We start from the raw sequence: 17,698 nt of genomic DNA on the forward strand, positions 1-17,698 counted from the left end.
ATTTATCTTTTATGCTTCCAAACATTGATTCCTTTGACTTGTGTCCTACGAAGGTAAGAGCTTCCTGTTTAGGGTGGTCGGCATGCAAGCGAGAGCGAGTTAAAAGTCTTCCATGTTTTGTTTAACTAAAGCGTCTCCACCCCTGATTCAACCTGTCACCTCCATTGACACGCAGCCAAAGTGCTGCATTGTGTATTTATAGTCAAGGGCCAGTCATGGCTCGGCATCCCCATTACATGCAAAAACATATTTAAAAAAAAGTTGTAAGAAAAGAGTAGAAAGTCACATGATTAGACTATTTTCATATCCTGATATTTTTCTGACAGCCAGTCATACCTAAGCGGGAACTTTCATGTACACAGCTCCCTCTATTGACAGTCATATTTTATCAATATCTAGGTAACTCATCCAAATACAGTTTCACAGTCATTTTTCATATACAACAGACTTGAATGAGGAGACAATCTGTAAAAGATTAAACGCATGGATGATAATAATAGGAGGAATACTTCTATATAAATTTTCCTCATCGGGTGAATGAAGTCAGTCTTTCTCTGTTATTATTTGAGTGACAGTTTACCATACAAGACAAACAGAGGGCACATCATTTTTTTTTACATGTTTACAGTTAATCTGCACAAATGAAAAAAGCGCATAATTATATATTTTTGACAGTTTACCATGCAAGACAAATAAAGGGCACATGTTTTTTTTAGTTTTTTTTTTTTACATGTTTACAGTTAATCTGCACAAATGAAAAAAGCGCAACATTATATTTTTTTGTAAAAATACATTTTTCATTTATTGTGCAATGAGAGTTGTCAGTGAACTCAATTGTACTGTAACAGTACTTTTTCTTTTCCTAACATTGCTCTGAGTGAATAACTATGCGCACGCATAACTAAGATTTTAGTTTAAACCGGAAGTACGTTTCCTGCTTGCAATCGCCCCCCTCTAACTTACAATTGGTATCGTCCAAAGATGGCAGCCTCCGTGTTGAGAAGATGCATGACTGCTGCTGTCAAAGTTAAACGTTTCTCTCCGTCTGTGTCAGGTGAGTCCTCTTGCAGGGGCTTTTAGGCAATGGTGGTTCGTGTTTTATGCCAAATAGTTTATATTAATATGTGAACTGGAATTGTCTTCTGATTTGACGTTGGACCAAGAAGAGCTAAATGTCCGCTACTCTTGTTGTTAGCTAGATGCAGCTCATAGCAGTAAGTCCATCTGGTTCTCTTTCATTGCAGAGATGACAAAAGTGGCCTTTTTAACCCTGTTAACAGTAATAAAACGTGTGAATGTGTCTGCAGCCAGAAGATGTTTACTGTCATCAGCTTATTCAGACACTACGCTGTGGGAAGCAAGAGAAAAGGACCCACAGAATTTGGGTAAGAACAACATAGTTCCCATTGATTGGGTTATTACATTCCCCTCTTGAAAAGATTCATCACAATTAGGTTTGACAGGTTATAAGTTGCATTACTGCAATGGTGAAAAAAGAGAAAGAACTTTTTCTTTGTCTCGTTTTCTATGTACTTATTTCTTATCCACTGCACCATAATGGAATAGGGGAACTGCATATCACGTTTGGTGTGTGGTTTTGCAGCACTTGCAAAGACCACAAGGTGGAAGTGTAGCTCCACTTTTGTTATTGTGCTTGTCAGCATGAACTCCTATCATATTAAAAAGATGATTACGTTTGACAGTTGTTTAGACTCAAGATTTAACTTGTTCTTATTTTGTTTTTTTGTTTTTAAAAAAAACTTGAAGCTTTGCTGGCCAACAACATGGACAGATTATATGACAGGAATCTTCCTGTTAGCTCTCTGACTGTCTCACAGGCGAGTTTTGACATTTATGTAACATGTATTTCAAGTGATCATTGGCGTAGCTTTCATTGGTTCAATTTGTGTGTATTTTTCTCCCAGTTTGTAGACAATATATCATGCCAAGAGGAGGTGGACCAAGCCGAGTACTACCTTTACAAGTCAGTCAGTCAAATTTGCCACTGTCAAGCAGTTATATTTTTGTCCCTGTTTTTTTTTCCCTCTATGTTTTCCTGGAATGTATTGTCTGTTTGCTTTGTCTGTTCTGCTTTTCTCTCGTTTACTCTCTTTGCATTGTTCCCACCTTTCCTGTTTATTCCTTCCAATGGAAGTCTGATTACAACATTTAGGACATTTTACGATGAACAACGGGCTGGGGGTTGAAAGAAAACACGTTTTGGTAGTTAACAGTATGGCACTAAAACTACTCATCTGGTTTCCACAAAATATTATAGGTGGGTTAGTAAAGGCATATAGTTATTACTTTTCAGTTGCCGTATTTTTTTTTTGACTTTTGCATTTATCATCAGCGATAGTTTACAATAATGCAAATGCCCTTAGCAGCATGGTGACGAGTGGTTAGCACGGTTCACAGTCAGGAAATTGTGGCTTTGAATCTTGCGTCAGTTGGCCTACTGAAGGCTAAAAAAATTCCATTTGTGTTTACGTGAGTGTGAGTTGTTTGTTTGTCAATGTGTATATTGAGATTGGTTGGGAAACTGAATTTGAATTCAAATGAAAACACTTTGTCAACCTCCAGGTTCCGTCACAGTCCAAATTGTTGGTACCTTCGAGACTGGACCGTTCATAGTTGGATCAGGCAGTGTCTGAAATACGGTGCCAGAGACAAGGCCCTGCACACGCTACAAAACAAGGTACGCGTCATTTCAAAAGGCTCTGAAACAGCTCGGTGCTGAAATTAGCCATGCACATAAAATGGAATAATAAAATATTAGAATCCCGCAGTATGTTACAGTGCAGATTTACACCACAATACTAAATGAATTAGTTCAACCAAAACTTCTAAATATTATACTTCAATTTAACTGCAGCTGTCTGTGCTTCAATATTGTGTGGAAGGAAAGAAATGGACACCAAAATGTGTTTATTGTAGGTCCAGTATGGAATCTTCCCAGACAACTTCACTTTCAACCTGCTCATCGATTCTTTCCTGAAGGACAAAGACTACAAGAGTAAGTCATTGAGATGAGCTTGCGCAGTTGGAGAAATACACACAATGTATTTCTGTAGCCCTTAATCACATAAACGTCTCGAAGGGCCCACATGCCCACACTTGACACGTATTAACGGTCACAAATGCACAATAGTTTACTGTCTCAGATTGGAAGCCCCGATTTAACATGGATTTGAACGGTTGCGTCATTAATTTTAGTTGAATTATAATTACAGTACTGCATTTTAAATAAACTGAAATTATCGTCAATTATTAAAATAAACAAAAATAACAATCAATAAATCAACCGCTTTCAAATTCAAACGTGGCGCTTGAGCTCAAACGTTTGCCCGCCCCTTAAAGACTCCTTAAGGTTTACATATTATTGCTAATAAGTCCAGTTGTGCTGAATCTATTTCCAGGTGCGTCCTCCGTGGTGGAGGAGGTGATGCTCCAAGAAGCCTTTGACCTTGAGTCCACGCAGGTCCTGTCTCTCTATACGCTGGCCAGTTACCTCGCAAGCAGACCTCAACTCACTGTGAGTGCAACCAAAGATGCGGTTACAAAAAGGGAATCAAAGATGGAAGCTGTGGAGACAAAAAGGGCCGTCTTCTCGAGTGACGTAAGGCATGTATGTGCGCTCAGGTGTCGCAGGAGCGAGCGCTGGGCGCCTCGCTGCTTATCTGTGGCCTCAAGCAAGACAACAGCGTAGGCCTCACAGCTAGCTTCTTGGGAAACCTTCTGCTAGGTGAGAGTATGAGGACAGGATGGAACAAAAACTATATCCAGTATTATCCTCACCTAGATGTCTGTGGCGACCTGTTTTTTTTTTTTTTGTCAGGCAAGGTAGAGATGCAGGAGGGCATCCATGCTGTGTTCAAAGGCATGCCCCTCTTTTGGGAACGAGGATATATGAGTCGAGCACTGGCCGTCATGGAGAGTGTTGCCGCCTCGCCCGCTGACGTCAAACTGTCCAAAGACTCGGTAAGGACCAAATCTTTCTCAAGCACGACCTCTCGTTCATGCAAATTGTACAAAAGAGACGGAGTAGACTTTTTTTTGTAACCATTAAAAACTGTTTTCAGGTATCTTATTGAAACGTCTGATATTTGATTTTTTTTTTTTGATGATGAGAAATAAAAGAAAACCTGGCATAAAAAACCCTGATGTAGGACATCCTGGGTGACCATAGCAACCACAGAGGTGCCATTTATAACAATACAATTCACTGTTATTTTTATTATCAATTATATGCTGTTTATTTTTAAATCTTATCACTTAATCCCCTCTAATTCTCCTGTTTATCTTCCCAAACAACATCCTCACCTGGTCAGGAACACAGCACAGACACTTGTCATCAACTGAGATGGAACACACACACACATTGTCATATTTTCATTATCCCGCAGTCAGGTCCAGTTTGATAATTCCGCCTTATTCTAACAAGATCCCGAGAGGGCTCTGGAGCCCCCGGCGTGGCTGTAACCATCCCTGACACAAACGCTCTGTGACAGATATAAATGGTGAGCGTCCATGTAGGACCACGGGACGTATTATATCGACGTTATGTCACAGTACCTGCCTGGGGTCAACGCAAAGATTGCATTAAGACGCGGAGGTCACCTGTCAAATCTCACACGAGACTAACTCTAGCTTATTATGTTTGTGGTGTAGCATTTCCTGAAGGTTAATTTGATTACTTTGTTCATTGCAGTTGGTTTATCTAGAGGCCGCGCTGCACGAATTGTCCTCCACCTCGTCCGACTCTTCTGATTCGTCTGGAGAGGAGTCATCAGAGGAGGAAGAGCGGAAGGAAGTTGATGAAGAAGACCAGGCGGCGAGAGAAAAGCTTTCTGAATACGAGAGCAAATTGAAGGTGTTGTGAAATTTGTTCGAATTTTTTTAAAGTCTGTATTGGACCTGCCGTGTAAATCCAGCCTTCTGTTTTTCCAGGCGATGGGCAGCCAGCTGGAGACTCAGGGAAAAGTTGACACGGCCGACTTTCAGACGTTGGCAACTGGTCTGGCCCAGCAACTTCTGCCCTCGGTGGAGAGACCAGACCTGGATCAGTATCAGACTCTGCTGGTGGCCTGGGAGGCCGAGAGGAAGCAGCTGATCCAGAGGGAGCAGGAGAACAGGAAGAAGGCCCAAAAGGAGAAGGAGGAGCGACTCGCTGCCAAAGCGGCACTCCAGCAGGAGGCTTAAAGGTTCCTCACTGCAGCTATCACTTAGTCTGTTAATATTGTACATGTTTCTTTTTTGGGTTAAGTCCAGCATTCAAAGCAAATGGCTTCACTTGTGCAAGTCTCGTCATGTGAACTTTTGTGATTAAAGAAGGACGGAATGTTGTGATCACATCCTCCCATTCCTATTTCTGTTCCTGTTTGTGCTTTGGTGCGTCTTAGGGAGTTTTCTCCCATGGGTAAAGAAAGGGTTATTGCGTTGAAGAATTTGCTGATAACTAATCTGGAGAAAATGGATTCTTTGCTGGCAAAAGGGAATTCACTTGTGAGCTTTCAACACAATGAATGCATTATATCGTCTCAGAGCCATGTGCCATGTTTTCTCGAAAAGCCGACTCTGCCCATATCAAACATGAAGCGCTTGACTACATGTGCAATGCCGTTTGGATGTGGGCAAGATAATAAATCCAATGGAAGGGGTGGGGCTGTTACCGTGGAGTCCACAACAAATGGGAATCCAGAAGAAAGCATCTTATTTATTTGTTTGTTTGTTTATTTATTTGTTTAAGGGTTAACTCATTTATGTTGGTTCTTGAAAAGCTAATTATTTTTCTTTTGGTGGTGCATGGAGTAAAAATTCTGATTGCTAATTGAGATAGTGGAAGACTGTATGTTTTGGACAAATAATAATTTACTATGTTGGCGTGGCGCCTTTGCTCTCTAGGAAATAAGAGGTTATTGGATCCACTAATAGACGTGGGCCTTAGGGAACGAGGCGGCTTTCTCCAGGCGCTTCATTTAAACCACAATATACAAGCAAGCGGATGTTTTATCAATGCAATTTGGAAAGCAGACCCAGTGCTGCAGGAAATTGTATTGCCAGTTGAGATTCGAGCTGGTGAGAGACATTAACCAGACACCGGCACGTCCTTATCAAGGCGTGTTTTTGTTTTTTGGGGGGGTGCAAACATCATGTTCTCTTCACGGGACCTTATGACCACAAACATCACTGGCATGCACTTTTATTTCTATGCAAACAAAAACAAAAGTTCCTCATCAGGACTTTTTTTTGAGGCGTTGCAAAATGTGCTTTACTCGCCACCAAATTGCCACAAGATATTTCATTATTCATCGAGATCAATGGCTTCATCGTTATCCCTGTAAGCGGATTGATTACAAATGGCGTCTAATTTGTCTGTCTGTTTGATTGCAAGAAGGCGAGCGCAGCATTTGTTCTGACAACGGTGCAATTTGCTCATTACGTCAAAGGTAATATTCAATAATTTCCAAATTCAATTTGGATGCTGTCTCCTTTACTTATGCGCTCTTTTGAAAACTCAATGTGATTTGTATGAAATGAATCTTTTCTCCAGTATTCAATGTTATGATAAGGGTTTCTTTGTGAACATTTTCTAATGATGCCGCTTGTTAACTTGTCTATTCCTTCAAAGTGAATAATAATTCACCATCCTTCAATCGTTTGGTTACAACAAGATGCTTTTGGAAATATTTGTCCACACAAACTGTACACGTCCCACTAATTCGAAGGAGCAGCACTCCCACTAAATCCAATGACTCATCAAGTGACTGAATTGGACTGGAATTTCATAATTTAATCATATTTTCAAAAGAGTCCACCCTTTCTCAAGAACAACCAGTCAGAACATTTGGAAGATCTTGAGGAACGCTGATGACCAAACTGGTGAGACTAAACTCGTTTGCTTTGAGATAAGAGTCTCACATGGTGGTTCTTCACGATGACTTCTAAGTTGTTTGTTTTTTAGCAAGAAGCAGAAGAAAAAAAATCGAATATTTTGTGGTAAGTTTTAAAAATTTCCATTCATCTATTCATTTTATTTCAGGCTAATTTGACGTCATACTGTATAAAGTCACCCAGTGTCATTCAATAGGATTTAAAATAAAACTTTGTAGATCAACCAACATTGTTGGGGAGGCTATTTCGCTCCGAGAGCCTTTTATACAAGCACCATGGAAAAACTTGTATTTATTCATCATCATGCTTTTGACCTAATTAGCACCACTAAAGCCTTCCTTTAAGTAGCCGCTGTGTAAAAAAAAAAAAAAAAGCTACGCTAATGTTGAGTTAAGTTAATGATTAGCACACAGAACGGAGCTGACTTTTACTTATAGACAAATGCAGGAATTTAATTAATTACACTGGATGTGTTCTCCACTGTCATTGGCGGTTATCTCAGCAAATGTTGAATTCCACTCTGGCGCATCAATTGTTGACTATAAACATGAAAGAATTTGCAGCAAATCCAATTTGACATTTGACCCATGTCAATAATCTGGGGAAAAAAACGTGGTGATTCCGTTCGTGTGAAAGTCTAAACGGTTGACATACGAAATGCTGAATTTGCATTTTGTTTTGTTGACAATGATCACGTTACCAGAAAATCTACAAGAGTAGACCAAAGTACGCTATGGATTATTTCCCCATTTCTGAATTGTTGTCGGAGTGAGTTGTTCTGTACTTGCCTTCCATTGTTTCTCAACTATGGGCCTGATTTCCACGCTGGCTGCTAGAGAGCATTGGTGTCCTTCATCAACGCTGGTTGTTCCATTTTCTTTATTTATACCTTTTGAGAATTCAAAACATTTTGTACTCATCTCAGTAATGGCCAAATTAAAAATTGAGGACATGATTTCTGTGCCATGCGTCAGATGTTGATTATGGCAAAGCAGGTTCTGAGGTGTGCACGTTGTCCTCTTGGCGGGGAATCTTGCTTGTCTGTGCCTGCCCCGGTACTCTGTGATGGTTTACTCGTTGACTGTTTGATGACGGCAATGATATTTTCCCACCAGTCAAAAAAAAACCCTACGGCCAAAACATGATATCAGGTGATATATCGACGGGCGGTTCACACCCAGATTCAAAACCCAAACAAACATGTACACTCAGGGCTTCAAAAACAAGCTTTAACTGAAGTTGAACCTCCTTTGCAAAAGTTTTTTCGACTTAACACCTGCAGTCATTTTTTTTTCTTCTGTTATTGCAGTCAAGGCAACAAAACCTCAAAGGTTTCAAACAAAACGTGATGTTTTCATCTTATTCACAAAGTGTTCCACAATGCAAAACCTAGCAGGATAAAAATCATCTGATTGTCGAGTGTTACAGACAGGAACAAAGATTGTGACTTTTTTTTTTTTTTAGCTCGACTATAGCCAGTGCCAGCTTGCCGCAGGTTATCTGACTGCGGCACACAAATCCAGGAAAAGTGCATTCTTAAGACGCCTAATCAGACAAATCTGCTTTCAGTACATTCTGCAGAGGCCCAGAACGAGACCGACGTACAGGATTCTGACGTCATACGCTATTTCGTCCATACACCCACGTTATGTAACAATCGTGTTTGGAAAAGAAAGAACCATTTTGGGCCATTTGTCCTTTATGGAGCCGACACCCAGAGATGGCAAAACCACTCAAGAAGTTTAGATTCCTAGAAATTTGTTTGAGCAATTGAAGTAAAAAAAGAACAGAGTCTCAAAATGCAAATATCTGTGTTTAAATGTAAAGGGACTAACTATACATGAAAACTAGAGACTCCAAAGTACAAATACTTAACAATAATAACAGTTTTGTCTTCGTTTCCTTCCCAAATGACGTGCCCCCCTCAAAAATAATTTTCACAATTATTCAAACAAAAGCTTTTTTTTTTTCCTCCCCTGTTTTGAACCTGGCAACAAGGAACATAACAAATGTGCTTTCCAAGCACGCAGTCTCAATCAGTGTGATGACGTCAAGCGCTGCCACTCTGAGGCCAACGTGTTCTTCTGCAAGCTCAGGGAAGGCCTCGAGCAGAACACACAAATCGTCTGCTTTAGTAGCACGTTAAGTGGAGATCGAGCATCGGGGGGGCACTCGCCCCTTTTGTAGTAACTGTGCTTTAAAAAGTGATTGAACTCGGTCGTCGGGGCAAGGAAGCTATTTTGCTCCTCTTCATTTGTGGCCATGTAGCTAGCACACACTGGCATACTTTTTTCTGTTAGATATGGTCTAGCCACCCGACCCTTCAGCCCACGCTTGAACATGACGGGAGATTGCTATCTCTTATGGACGAGTGAACAGTCAGCACTTGCCATAAATTCTTGCAGCTCTTTCGGTGTTGCTGACTACATCTTAGCAAGCTTCCTGATCAGTTTTCATCTTGGCTTTTCATCAATTTTGATGGGATATCCCATTTTTTTGGCCATATTGTCTCTGATGAATGATGACTGTCTTCACTGTGTTTTGGGGTATACCTCAATAAAAAATTTTATTGAGTTATACAGGTTAGAGGTCATGTAATACCGTGCGTACTTTTTATATGCATTGTAAGTTGGTGTTTAACATTAGCTCCTCCTTTCACCTACAAATATGAAAAATCTTTTATCAAGTTACTTTGTATAATGTCCCCTTGCAACTCTATTGTTAGAATTTTATTTTGAGGGACATGCAAGTTAAAAGAGAAAATGTAGTAACAGGCTTTGGCCTCCTTCCAGGTAAGCCTTGCCCGGTTAATGACTGAGGTATTTTATTTGCGAGGGGAAGGGCACGTACGAGACAAGACGCACAAGACGGGCGGGAAATGAGGCGGTTGTGGCTCAAATGATGTCAGGTGATGTGCCTCATGAATAAATATGTCCAACACGTCAAATGCATCTCATTACATGAGACTAATACAGGCTGTTTATTCACTCGACTGTTCAGTGTTGTGTGTGCCAAGTCCAATAGAACTTGAAAGTCTGAAGACTGTTGCTCGCTTGCACAGTCCAAAGTCAGCCAAGCGGTTCAGTGGTCACCGTGGCGGTCATATTGGATGCGGCTCAAGCCAGGCCATACGAAAACTTAACCAGCAACAGTCTGTAATCAAGGGCCACATTTGAATTTTAAAATAAACAGTGGCACCAGCGCATTTGTTAATGAAGCCAGAAAAAATTAAATAATGTAAAAAAAAGTATGTAAAATTCGGTACTGTATGCAAACTACATGTATTAAATAATTATTATTTATCATGTAATAAAATGCATCTTAATTTATTTTTAATGAATTTAAATAATGAATGAACCACTTAATAATAATTCACTCGTGGTGGCTTCTTTCCACTGAGAGGTGTTTTGTAAATTTTTGACAGTTGCAGTGAGAGAGCCCCGAGTGGGAGGGACTCGAGTGTTTGAATGAAGTCACCGCAGTCTGGAGCCTGACTTATCTCGACACTCACTCCTGTTCTCAACAGATGCTCGCCTCTTTGGACTCCTGCGTTGGGTCTTTGAAAACAATGCCATCGAGGTGTTCTGAGCGGAGGTTCCAGCGCGTGGAGAAAGTTCTCGTATAAGTCAGACTGGAGCTTCCGGAGGATGGAGAGCACGACGTCGACGAGCGAGCAGTCCATGACGGGCCGCACGATGATCCCCACCATCCCGTCCATCATGTTCATCTTCGGGGTGGTGGGCAACGTCATCGCCATCGCGGTGCTGTGTCGGTCTCGCAAGGAGCAGAAGGAAACCACCTTCTACACGCTGGTGTGCGGTCTGGCCGTCACCGACCTGTTGGGCACGCTGCTGGCAAGCCCGGTCACCATCGCCACTTACGTGAAGGGCGCCTGGCCCGGCGGGGAACCCCTGTGTCAGTACTTCGGCTTCACCCTAATCTTCTTCTCCCTGGCCGGCCTCAGCATCATCTGCGCCATGTCCGTGGAGAGATACATGGCCATCAACCACGCGTATTTGTACAACGACTACGTGGACCAGAAGCTGGCCGGCTTGACCCTCTTGGCCATCTACGTGTCTAACGCGCTGTTTTGCGCGCTGCCGGTGCTGGGCTTCGGCCGCGTCCAGAAACAGTACCCGCAGACGTGGTGCTTCTTGGAGTGGCGGAGCGACGAGACGAGCGACGCGGCGTTCAACTTTATGTACGCTGGCTTAAGCTCGGTGCTGATCCTGGCAACGGTGCTGTGCAACGTGCTGGTGTGCGGGGCTCTCATCCGTATGCACCGGCGCTACGTGCGTAGGACGTCGCTGGGCACTGACCTGAGCCGCGGCAACGTGGACTCGCGCAAGAAAGGCCGAAGTTTCGGACGCCTGGCCGGTGCCGAGATCCAGATGGTCATCCTGCTCATAGGCACCTCGGCAGTGGTGCTCATCTGCTCTATTCCGCTTGTTGTGAGTCTTTACGCACACTTTACGCACGCTCGAGCGAACGTTCGCCTTCCCACTCAGAAACCTGGGCTTGTTTAATTGAACGCAACGATGATTTATTTACAGAAAATCTCGAGGATTTAAAGGCAGCAGGTGGATTGTACGTTCTGCCATCTAATTGAAGAGCATTCAATTTCCTGCCAGTCAATATGACCTGGGCTGATCAATTAGTTTTTAAATAAGTTTTAAACAATTCATTTCGTGCTTCTTACTGAACACTTTGGGTTTTCAGTGGCGCTAAAAGATGTTCTTTCAATGCTACTGCGGTTGAACTCAAGTGTGTTTCCTGTTCTTAGATTGAACCTTTTGTTTTGAGCATAAATTCACCTTATTGTGGCCATCCGCCCAAAACAGACACATCACTTATCTTGCCATATGCAACGTCAACGACATTGTCTGAAATTCATAAAAAAAATTCACAACTCAAACAAAACTGAAGATTCTGCTGCAATGTAGGTGAATAATTTGGCAGACTTTTTTTCCAGATCATGTTATGTGGACACTGGTGGCCAGAAACCGATGCAGGAACACAACAAAAATGTTGGGCAAATTCAAAATATTGAATGTTTTGCTGTTGTGGAAATTGACATATCCCCATTTCACACAAAAGTTCTTTTTGGGCTGGTTTATTTATCTTCCTAGAGTTTTGAAATGCCGTGCTCTTATTGCAGGCTCAGGTGTTTCTGAACCAGCTCTACAAGACGCCGGTAGAACTACGCTTGGACAAAAACCCCGACCTGACGGCCATTCGCTTTGCCTCCTTCAACCCCATCCTGGATCCGTGGATCTACATTCTGCTGCGCAAGGCCGTCTTCCGCCAGCTTGTGGAGAACATCAAGTGCCTCTTCTGCAAGATGGGCATCAGGGGGCAGAGGACTAATGGCAACGGGAGCTGCCACTGCATGGATGCGTCACCCCATCCTCCCTCCTCAACCGTCTCCAAACGGGACTCGCGCTCATTGGTGTTCGGCGACGTTCCGGATATCAGCTCCCAGACTTTCTTGGATCACTCCCAGGGAAGAATATCGCCTGCCGGGAGCTGCTGTGACAATCACAAAGTGGAAAATGTATCATGGGCTTCATCATGCGAGCATGGCGACGTGGCCCCAAGGACAGAAGGGGACCATGTGCTCAGGGGCCCCCAAGCTAAGGACCCTGGACTACAAATGTCACTCAGCTCAGTAACTATGGATGAAAAATGCATCTGAACTTGCACTGACTCGGAAATGGAGCCCACGTGGAAGGAAAAACTGAGTCATATCTCACAGGCAATCAGTCAGGAAAAAAAATGCTACCAGTGAAGACTTTTGCACTGTTGCCTCATGACAAGAATGTCTGGAATGCTGAATTTCTAAGCATTTCAAACAGCGTCCAGTAAATGGTTAAACTTTCTCCAAAACCTGGATGCACATGAGCTACAAACTATTACGATTAAAGATATCGACTCTGGCCAAAAAGAAAAATAAGTTTGGTTTGTCCGTCCATTTGTTAGCTCACAGTTATTTCCTGGTTCAGAGGTTAGCATTGGACTTACAAGACTATTGTTTAAATTCTAGGACAGAATCATTTTAACTCTGAAACAGTGGTTGAATTGTTCTGTTTTGACTGTGGCAAAAAAAAAAAGTATCATATGTGCCATATGTTTGTCCGTCCATGTGTCAGATAGCAGCTAGCTCAAGGTTGAGAAGTGAGTCTACCATCTGAAATCAGAGGAACAGTTCTTTCTGAAAAAAATCACAAAAGGCAAATTCCTCTAATTGAATATGGTGGCACATTGTAATTTTCTCTGTCTGTATATTAGCAAGCTGCTCCTTTAGGATTGCTAATGAAAACGGTTTCATTGTGACTCAAAATGCAAGAACTGAAATAAACGTTCCTCCAAGAAAAGTTTTATTAATATGCATATTTGTGAAAGATTTCTTCATGACAAAAATGAAATAAAGTACTGAATTGCCATCTATTTCCAATCCTAGCACTGTGAGGCAGACATGCTAACCACTAGTCCACCATGCTGCTTGTCGAGTGCCATATTTATTCTTTTTTGGGTCTATCAATGAGTTTTAGTTGTATCTACTTATTGAGGTGAACAGAGAAACAATTTGTATTTGCTCACTAATCTCTGCTTTTGTTATTAGGTACACATTTGGTAGTATTTCAACATAAATGACTTCTTTGTGACTCAAGCAACGGGAAATGACACCCTGTTCTATTTTTGGGCCACCTTGTGATAAAAAACTTTTGGACAGATTTTTAAATCATACTAGCAGAGCTCAAACATCAAAATAACAGTTAGGACCAGCTGATTCATGAATTTGTGGTCAGCAGAAGCAGCAGCAGCAGCAGCAGCAAATGTGAGCCTGCTGGGAACTTTCTTTGTTTTGGATTCTATTGTACAGACCTTTTTTTTTTTTGAAGGACATGTTATTTCAGCCTCATGACTAATGTGCAGTTTTATTTTTGTGGTGAATGGTAACTGTTCCTTTTTTGTCAGTTCTGGAATCCACGTGAACATTTCATCTCAAATATCTGAAGAAGGTACAAAAGATTCCAGTTTGTGACATCTAATTATTTACATGTGACTGCTGGGAATATTTTTCCACGTGTGGTGCGTTTATGCTTAGTGTCGAGTTTTCAAGGGTTTTTATCACATTCATGTGCTGAGAGATGATATTCTCTCGCCAATCCCAACTCCAAAGGCAACAATAAGTCCAAACATGAAGTCCTTTTCCAAATTTTGGTATTCATAATAATATACAAGAAATCTTTGTGTAAATACTTAAGATTTGGAGCTAAGGCTGCTTTTTGTTGGACAGTTGCTGTATCTTCTTATCAATACATGCCCTGGAATTCCTGCTTTGAGAAAATCCAAACTAAAAGAGATGTTAACTTATATTATATGGGTGTACTATTAATTAATTTTTGTAAGACCAAAATATTTCAAAACTAAATTGAATACAGCTGAAAATGACAAGAAAGTTTTGATCGTTTGCCCCCCTCCTTGCCTTGACAATTTTATCTTGATTAACTGCCATTCTTTCAAAGTTTGCCATTTTATGAACAATGTTGGCCTTAACTGCATCTTTTAAAATATGACAAAGAAGGATATTCATTTAAATGTTTGAGTGTCAAACAAAAGCTTGAGTTTCACACTAGAATGGCCTTAGTTGTATTATTATTTTTTTAAATACAGGCCTTTTATAATGTTCGATTGTTTTCGCGCTTAGCCTTTTACAATGTTACCGTTAAATTACCTTTTTAACTTAATGTCCCACTTTTTACTCCTTTGAATTGTGAACATGTGCAAAGATAGTCATCCCCGTCCTATTTGTACAGAATATTTCATTTGTTTGCTCATTAAAGATGTACAAGATATAGTTTATTCACTTAGTATTATGCTTTAAAATTATTTCCCAAATTGTATTTGATTTCTAAATATATAACACATTTGTCATCTCATATTGTGAAGAGGAAGCACTAAAGTTTCTCACATAACATTTGCTGCTTACGAGCTCATCTCTAGGCCTTCATTAGCAATCTAACGGATGACCCTGACAAGAGCAAGCAAACATATTTAAGATTAAATCCACAAATAGACAAAACTGGCCAATCGTTGCTCATTACGGCTCATGCCTGATGCGTCACGCCGATAAAGCAAAAAGCGGACTATTAGAAAAGCATGGAAACATCTGAGGGGAAGTTTCTGCGTTGGAATAATAAACTGAGTCTAAAGCTCAGCGTCCTTGCAATTAAGCTTAAACAAGCAATGGTTGGCTTAAAAAAAATACCGCAGAGTCTGGGAAGCCACCACGAGTTAAATTCAAGTATCATGCAGTGATGTAAAGGAGGAAGACACTATGTCTCATCCACTTGTGAGTAATCAGATCTGTTCGATTAATTCACTGACCAAATGGGCGTGCGCTTACCATCTGTGTGAGCAGGTGCGACTTTGCATGCGCAGTCAACATCGACATCTTGTTGCTGACCATACTTCCCGGATTTCACTTATTGCGGGTGGTTTTTGAGGCCAATTATCCGCGATAAGCGAGGGATTACTGTAATTCATCTATTGGCACACCCGGAGCTGATGCTACACAAAACAAGCTCAAACGATGCGGGACGAGACGGCAAACAGCTCACGGCAGGAAAATATCTGTCACTTTTACTGCATGTTGACAAACTGCAGAGCCCACCTGCATTTGGGTTTATTTGTTGTAGTAGACTTTCAATGAGTTTTTAAAATGCAAATTGATTGTTTTCAATGATGATTTTCTATTCCTTTCAGATCTGTTTTTTCTGATTTTAAGTATGCTCACACGTACTGGAAGCAAAGTTACGTTTCCCAGCTAACTATGCTTTCTCTGCCAACACTGCTGATGTTTTTAATAAACCATCCCCGAATATCATATGTCCCTCCATCATGTTCCAAACAATCATTATCCCCTGTGATCACCTATTAGACGCTGACTTCGCCTCCATCGTGTCTCTGGAATACTCGTTAATCATTTCGTCCCAAACCGGTTTGGAGCATTTTCATCGTAATGTGCTATCGTATTACCGCTCGCCACTGTGAGATTCCTTGACAAATGATGAGTTTTACTGCGAAGCGCATTTTGGGTGCTTTTACCATGTCACCGCATCTCTTAGTTGCCACTTGCTGAAACGATAAATCATTTTAACATCCATGAGTAGGAAAGTAAGAAACATTGTGTAAGGACTTTTCGATACACGTCGTCTGCCATAACTTGTAGTGATGCGTTTGTCAGCTGTCATCAAGCGGTTTAGGATTGTTTATAGCAGGGGTGTCAAACTCATTTTTTTCCACGGGCCGCATTGTAGCCATAGCTTCTTTCGGACGGGCATTATGACTGTCGACCCAAATAAATGTATGAGCACCTCATATTATATACAGTAAAAGCTACAAAACTGACAAATAACTCGTTTTCAAATCAGACGAGTAAAAACTGGTCAAATATAAAAAAATATATATATATATATACTAAAAGTGAAGACAATTTGCAATTCTAGTACTAATGACTCACGAATTTGATGCCCAATTTGTCTTCGCGGGCCACATAAAATGATGTGGCGGGCCGTATCTGGCCCCCGGGCCTTGAGTTTGACACATGTGGTTTACAGGTTTCATAACCCTGATGAGCATAAAGGCGCTTGTTAAAACAATAGCGTTGCCTGAATATTTGTGTGAAAATATCAAATATTTGGTGAGAAAGACATCAGACATAGAATAACTGGAAAAGTCAATTGCGTGCAAAATGATGCCATTGTAAAAAAAAAGCTTTTGAATTTTGCATGCATGTTGTGGTAAGCCAGCACATTGGAACTTTGCTACAAAAATTTGGTTGAAGGAAGGCTCACTTTGATGACCAAGATAAACAACATTAATCAAGTTAAAGTACTCCTGAATTTGTACTTCCTTTGTGAAAAAACTGGAAAGATGCATTCAATTAATCATCATGTCCATGTCTGTGTTTGCAAGCTCAGGTTACGTCCGCTTGCTACTCCTCACCACTAATTGTTGTTGGCGTGGATCAACATGAATCTTAAAGTGATTTTGCAGAGAATAAGCGAGCTCGCCCGCACACACACACCCTATCAGATGTCGCCGTCGGAGATGTCACACGTGTGAGGACGTGCGGATGCAGAGTGACTGAGGAGCCACTGCTGGTGCGGAGAACGTCTGAAAACACAAAGTACATCAGAAGCTGGTGCTAGTCCAAGTGTTCTTACACAAGCTCCGACAGGATTTGCCAGCAAAGCCAGAGTGAGTCACGTAGGCGAGGGCTTGGCCAAAAGGTGATCCGGATCTCCTTGGGATAACATCAAAAACGTCAATCACAAAAGTTCTGCTGGCGGGGGAATGTCATCCTCAGAGGTTGATGTTTATCTAGAGTGCATATTAAAAGGTTAAACACCATTTTAGGGTTTCAAAGTAGGATTTTAAACAAGGGGTGGAGAGAAAGTAGAGATAGCATTTAGAAATAGGGTTTAAAACAGGTGTTATGGTTTCAAAGTAGGGTTTCAAAATTGGGTTAGTGTTTCAAAGAAGGAACTCAAACTAGAGTTTGGGTTTCAAAGTATGATTTGAAAGGGTTAGGATTACAAAGTAGGGTTTAAAATTAGGGTTTTAAACTCGAGTCAAGGCTTCAAACTTTCAAACTAGGGCTAGTCTTTCAAACTAGGGTTTAAAATTAGGGTTAAAACTAGTTTAAAACCCTAACCCTAGTTTGAAACCCCAGTTTGAAAGCCTAACCCTAGATTGAAAGCCTAACCTTAGTTTTAAACCCTAGTTAACCTGATTT

The 17,698-nt window shown here is 41.2% G+C and overlaps 2 protein-coding genes across 2 annotated transcripts; both read left to right on the forward strand.

Moving 5' to 3' along the window:
* Nucleotides 1-935: 935 nt before the first annotated feature.
* On the forward strand, nt 936-5,368 carry mrps27 (mitochondrial ribosomal protein S27). The gene is made up of 11 exons (XM_061278653.1): nt 936-1,054; nt 1,308-1,385; nt 1,768-1,838; nt 1,926-1,984; nt 2,584-2,698; nt 2,938-3,016; nt 3,420-3,535; nt 3,643-3,745; nt 3,839-3,981; nt 4,712-4,873; nt 4,951-5,368. Exons 1-11 carry the CDS (start codon nt 982-984, stop codon nt 5,200-5,202), a joined length of 1,251 nt encoding a protein of 416 aa, XP_061134637.1. The 5' UTR covers nt 936-981; the 3' UTR covers nt 5,203-5,368.
* A 1,489-nt stretch (nt 5,369-6,857) lies between these two features.
* Nucleotides 6,858-14,764, forward strand: ptger4a (prostaglandin E receptor 4 (subtype EP4) a). Its single transcript, XM_061278651.1, has 3 exons — nt 6,858-6,999; nt 10,421-11,345; nt 12,053-14,764. The coding sequence occupies exons 2-3, from the start codon at nt 10,542-10,544 to the stop codon at nt 12,587-12,589; spliced, it is 1,341 nt and encodes a 446-aa protein (XP_061134635.1). The 5' UTR covers nt 6,858-6,999; nt 10,421-10,541; the 3' UTR covers nt 12,590-14,764.
* The last annotated feature ends 2,934 nt before the right edge of the window (nt 14,765-17,698 follow it).

Source organism: Syngnathus typhle, linkage group LG5 (assembly GCF_033458585.1).
Source record: "Syngnathus typhle isolate RoL2023-S1 ecotype Sweden linkage group LG5, RoL_Styp_1.0, whole genome shotgun sequence".
In the NCBI taxonomy this organism is placed as follows: Eukaryota; Metazoa; Chordata; class Actinopteri; order Syngnathiformes; family Syngnathidae; genus Syngnathus; species Syngnathus typhle.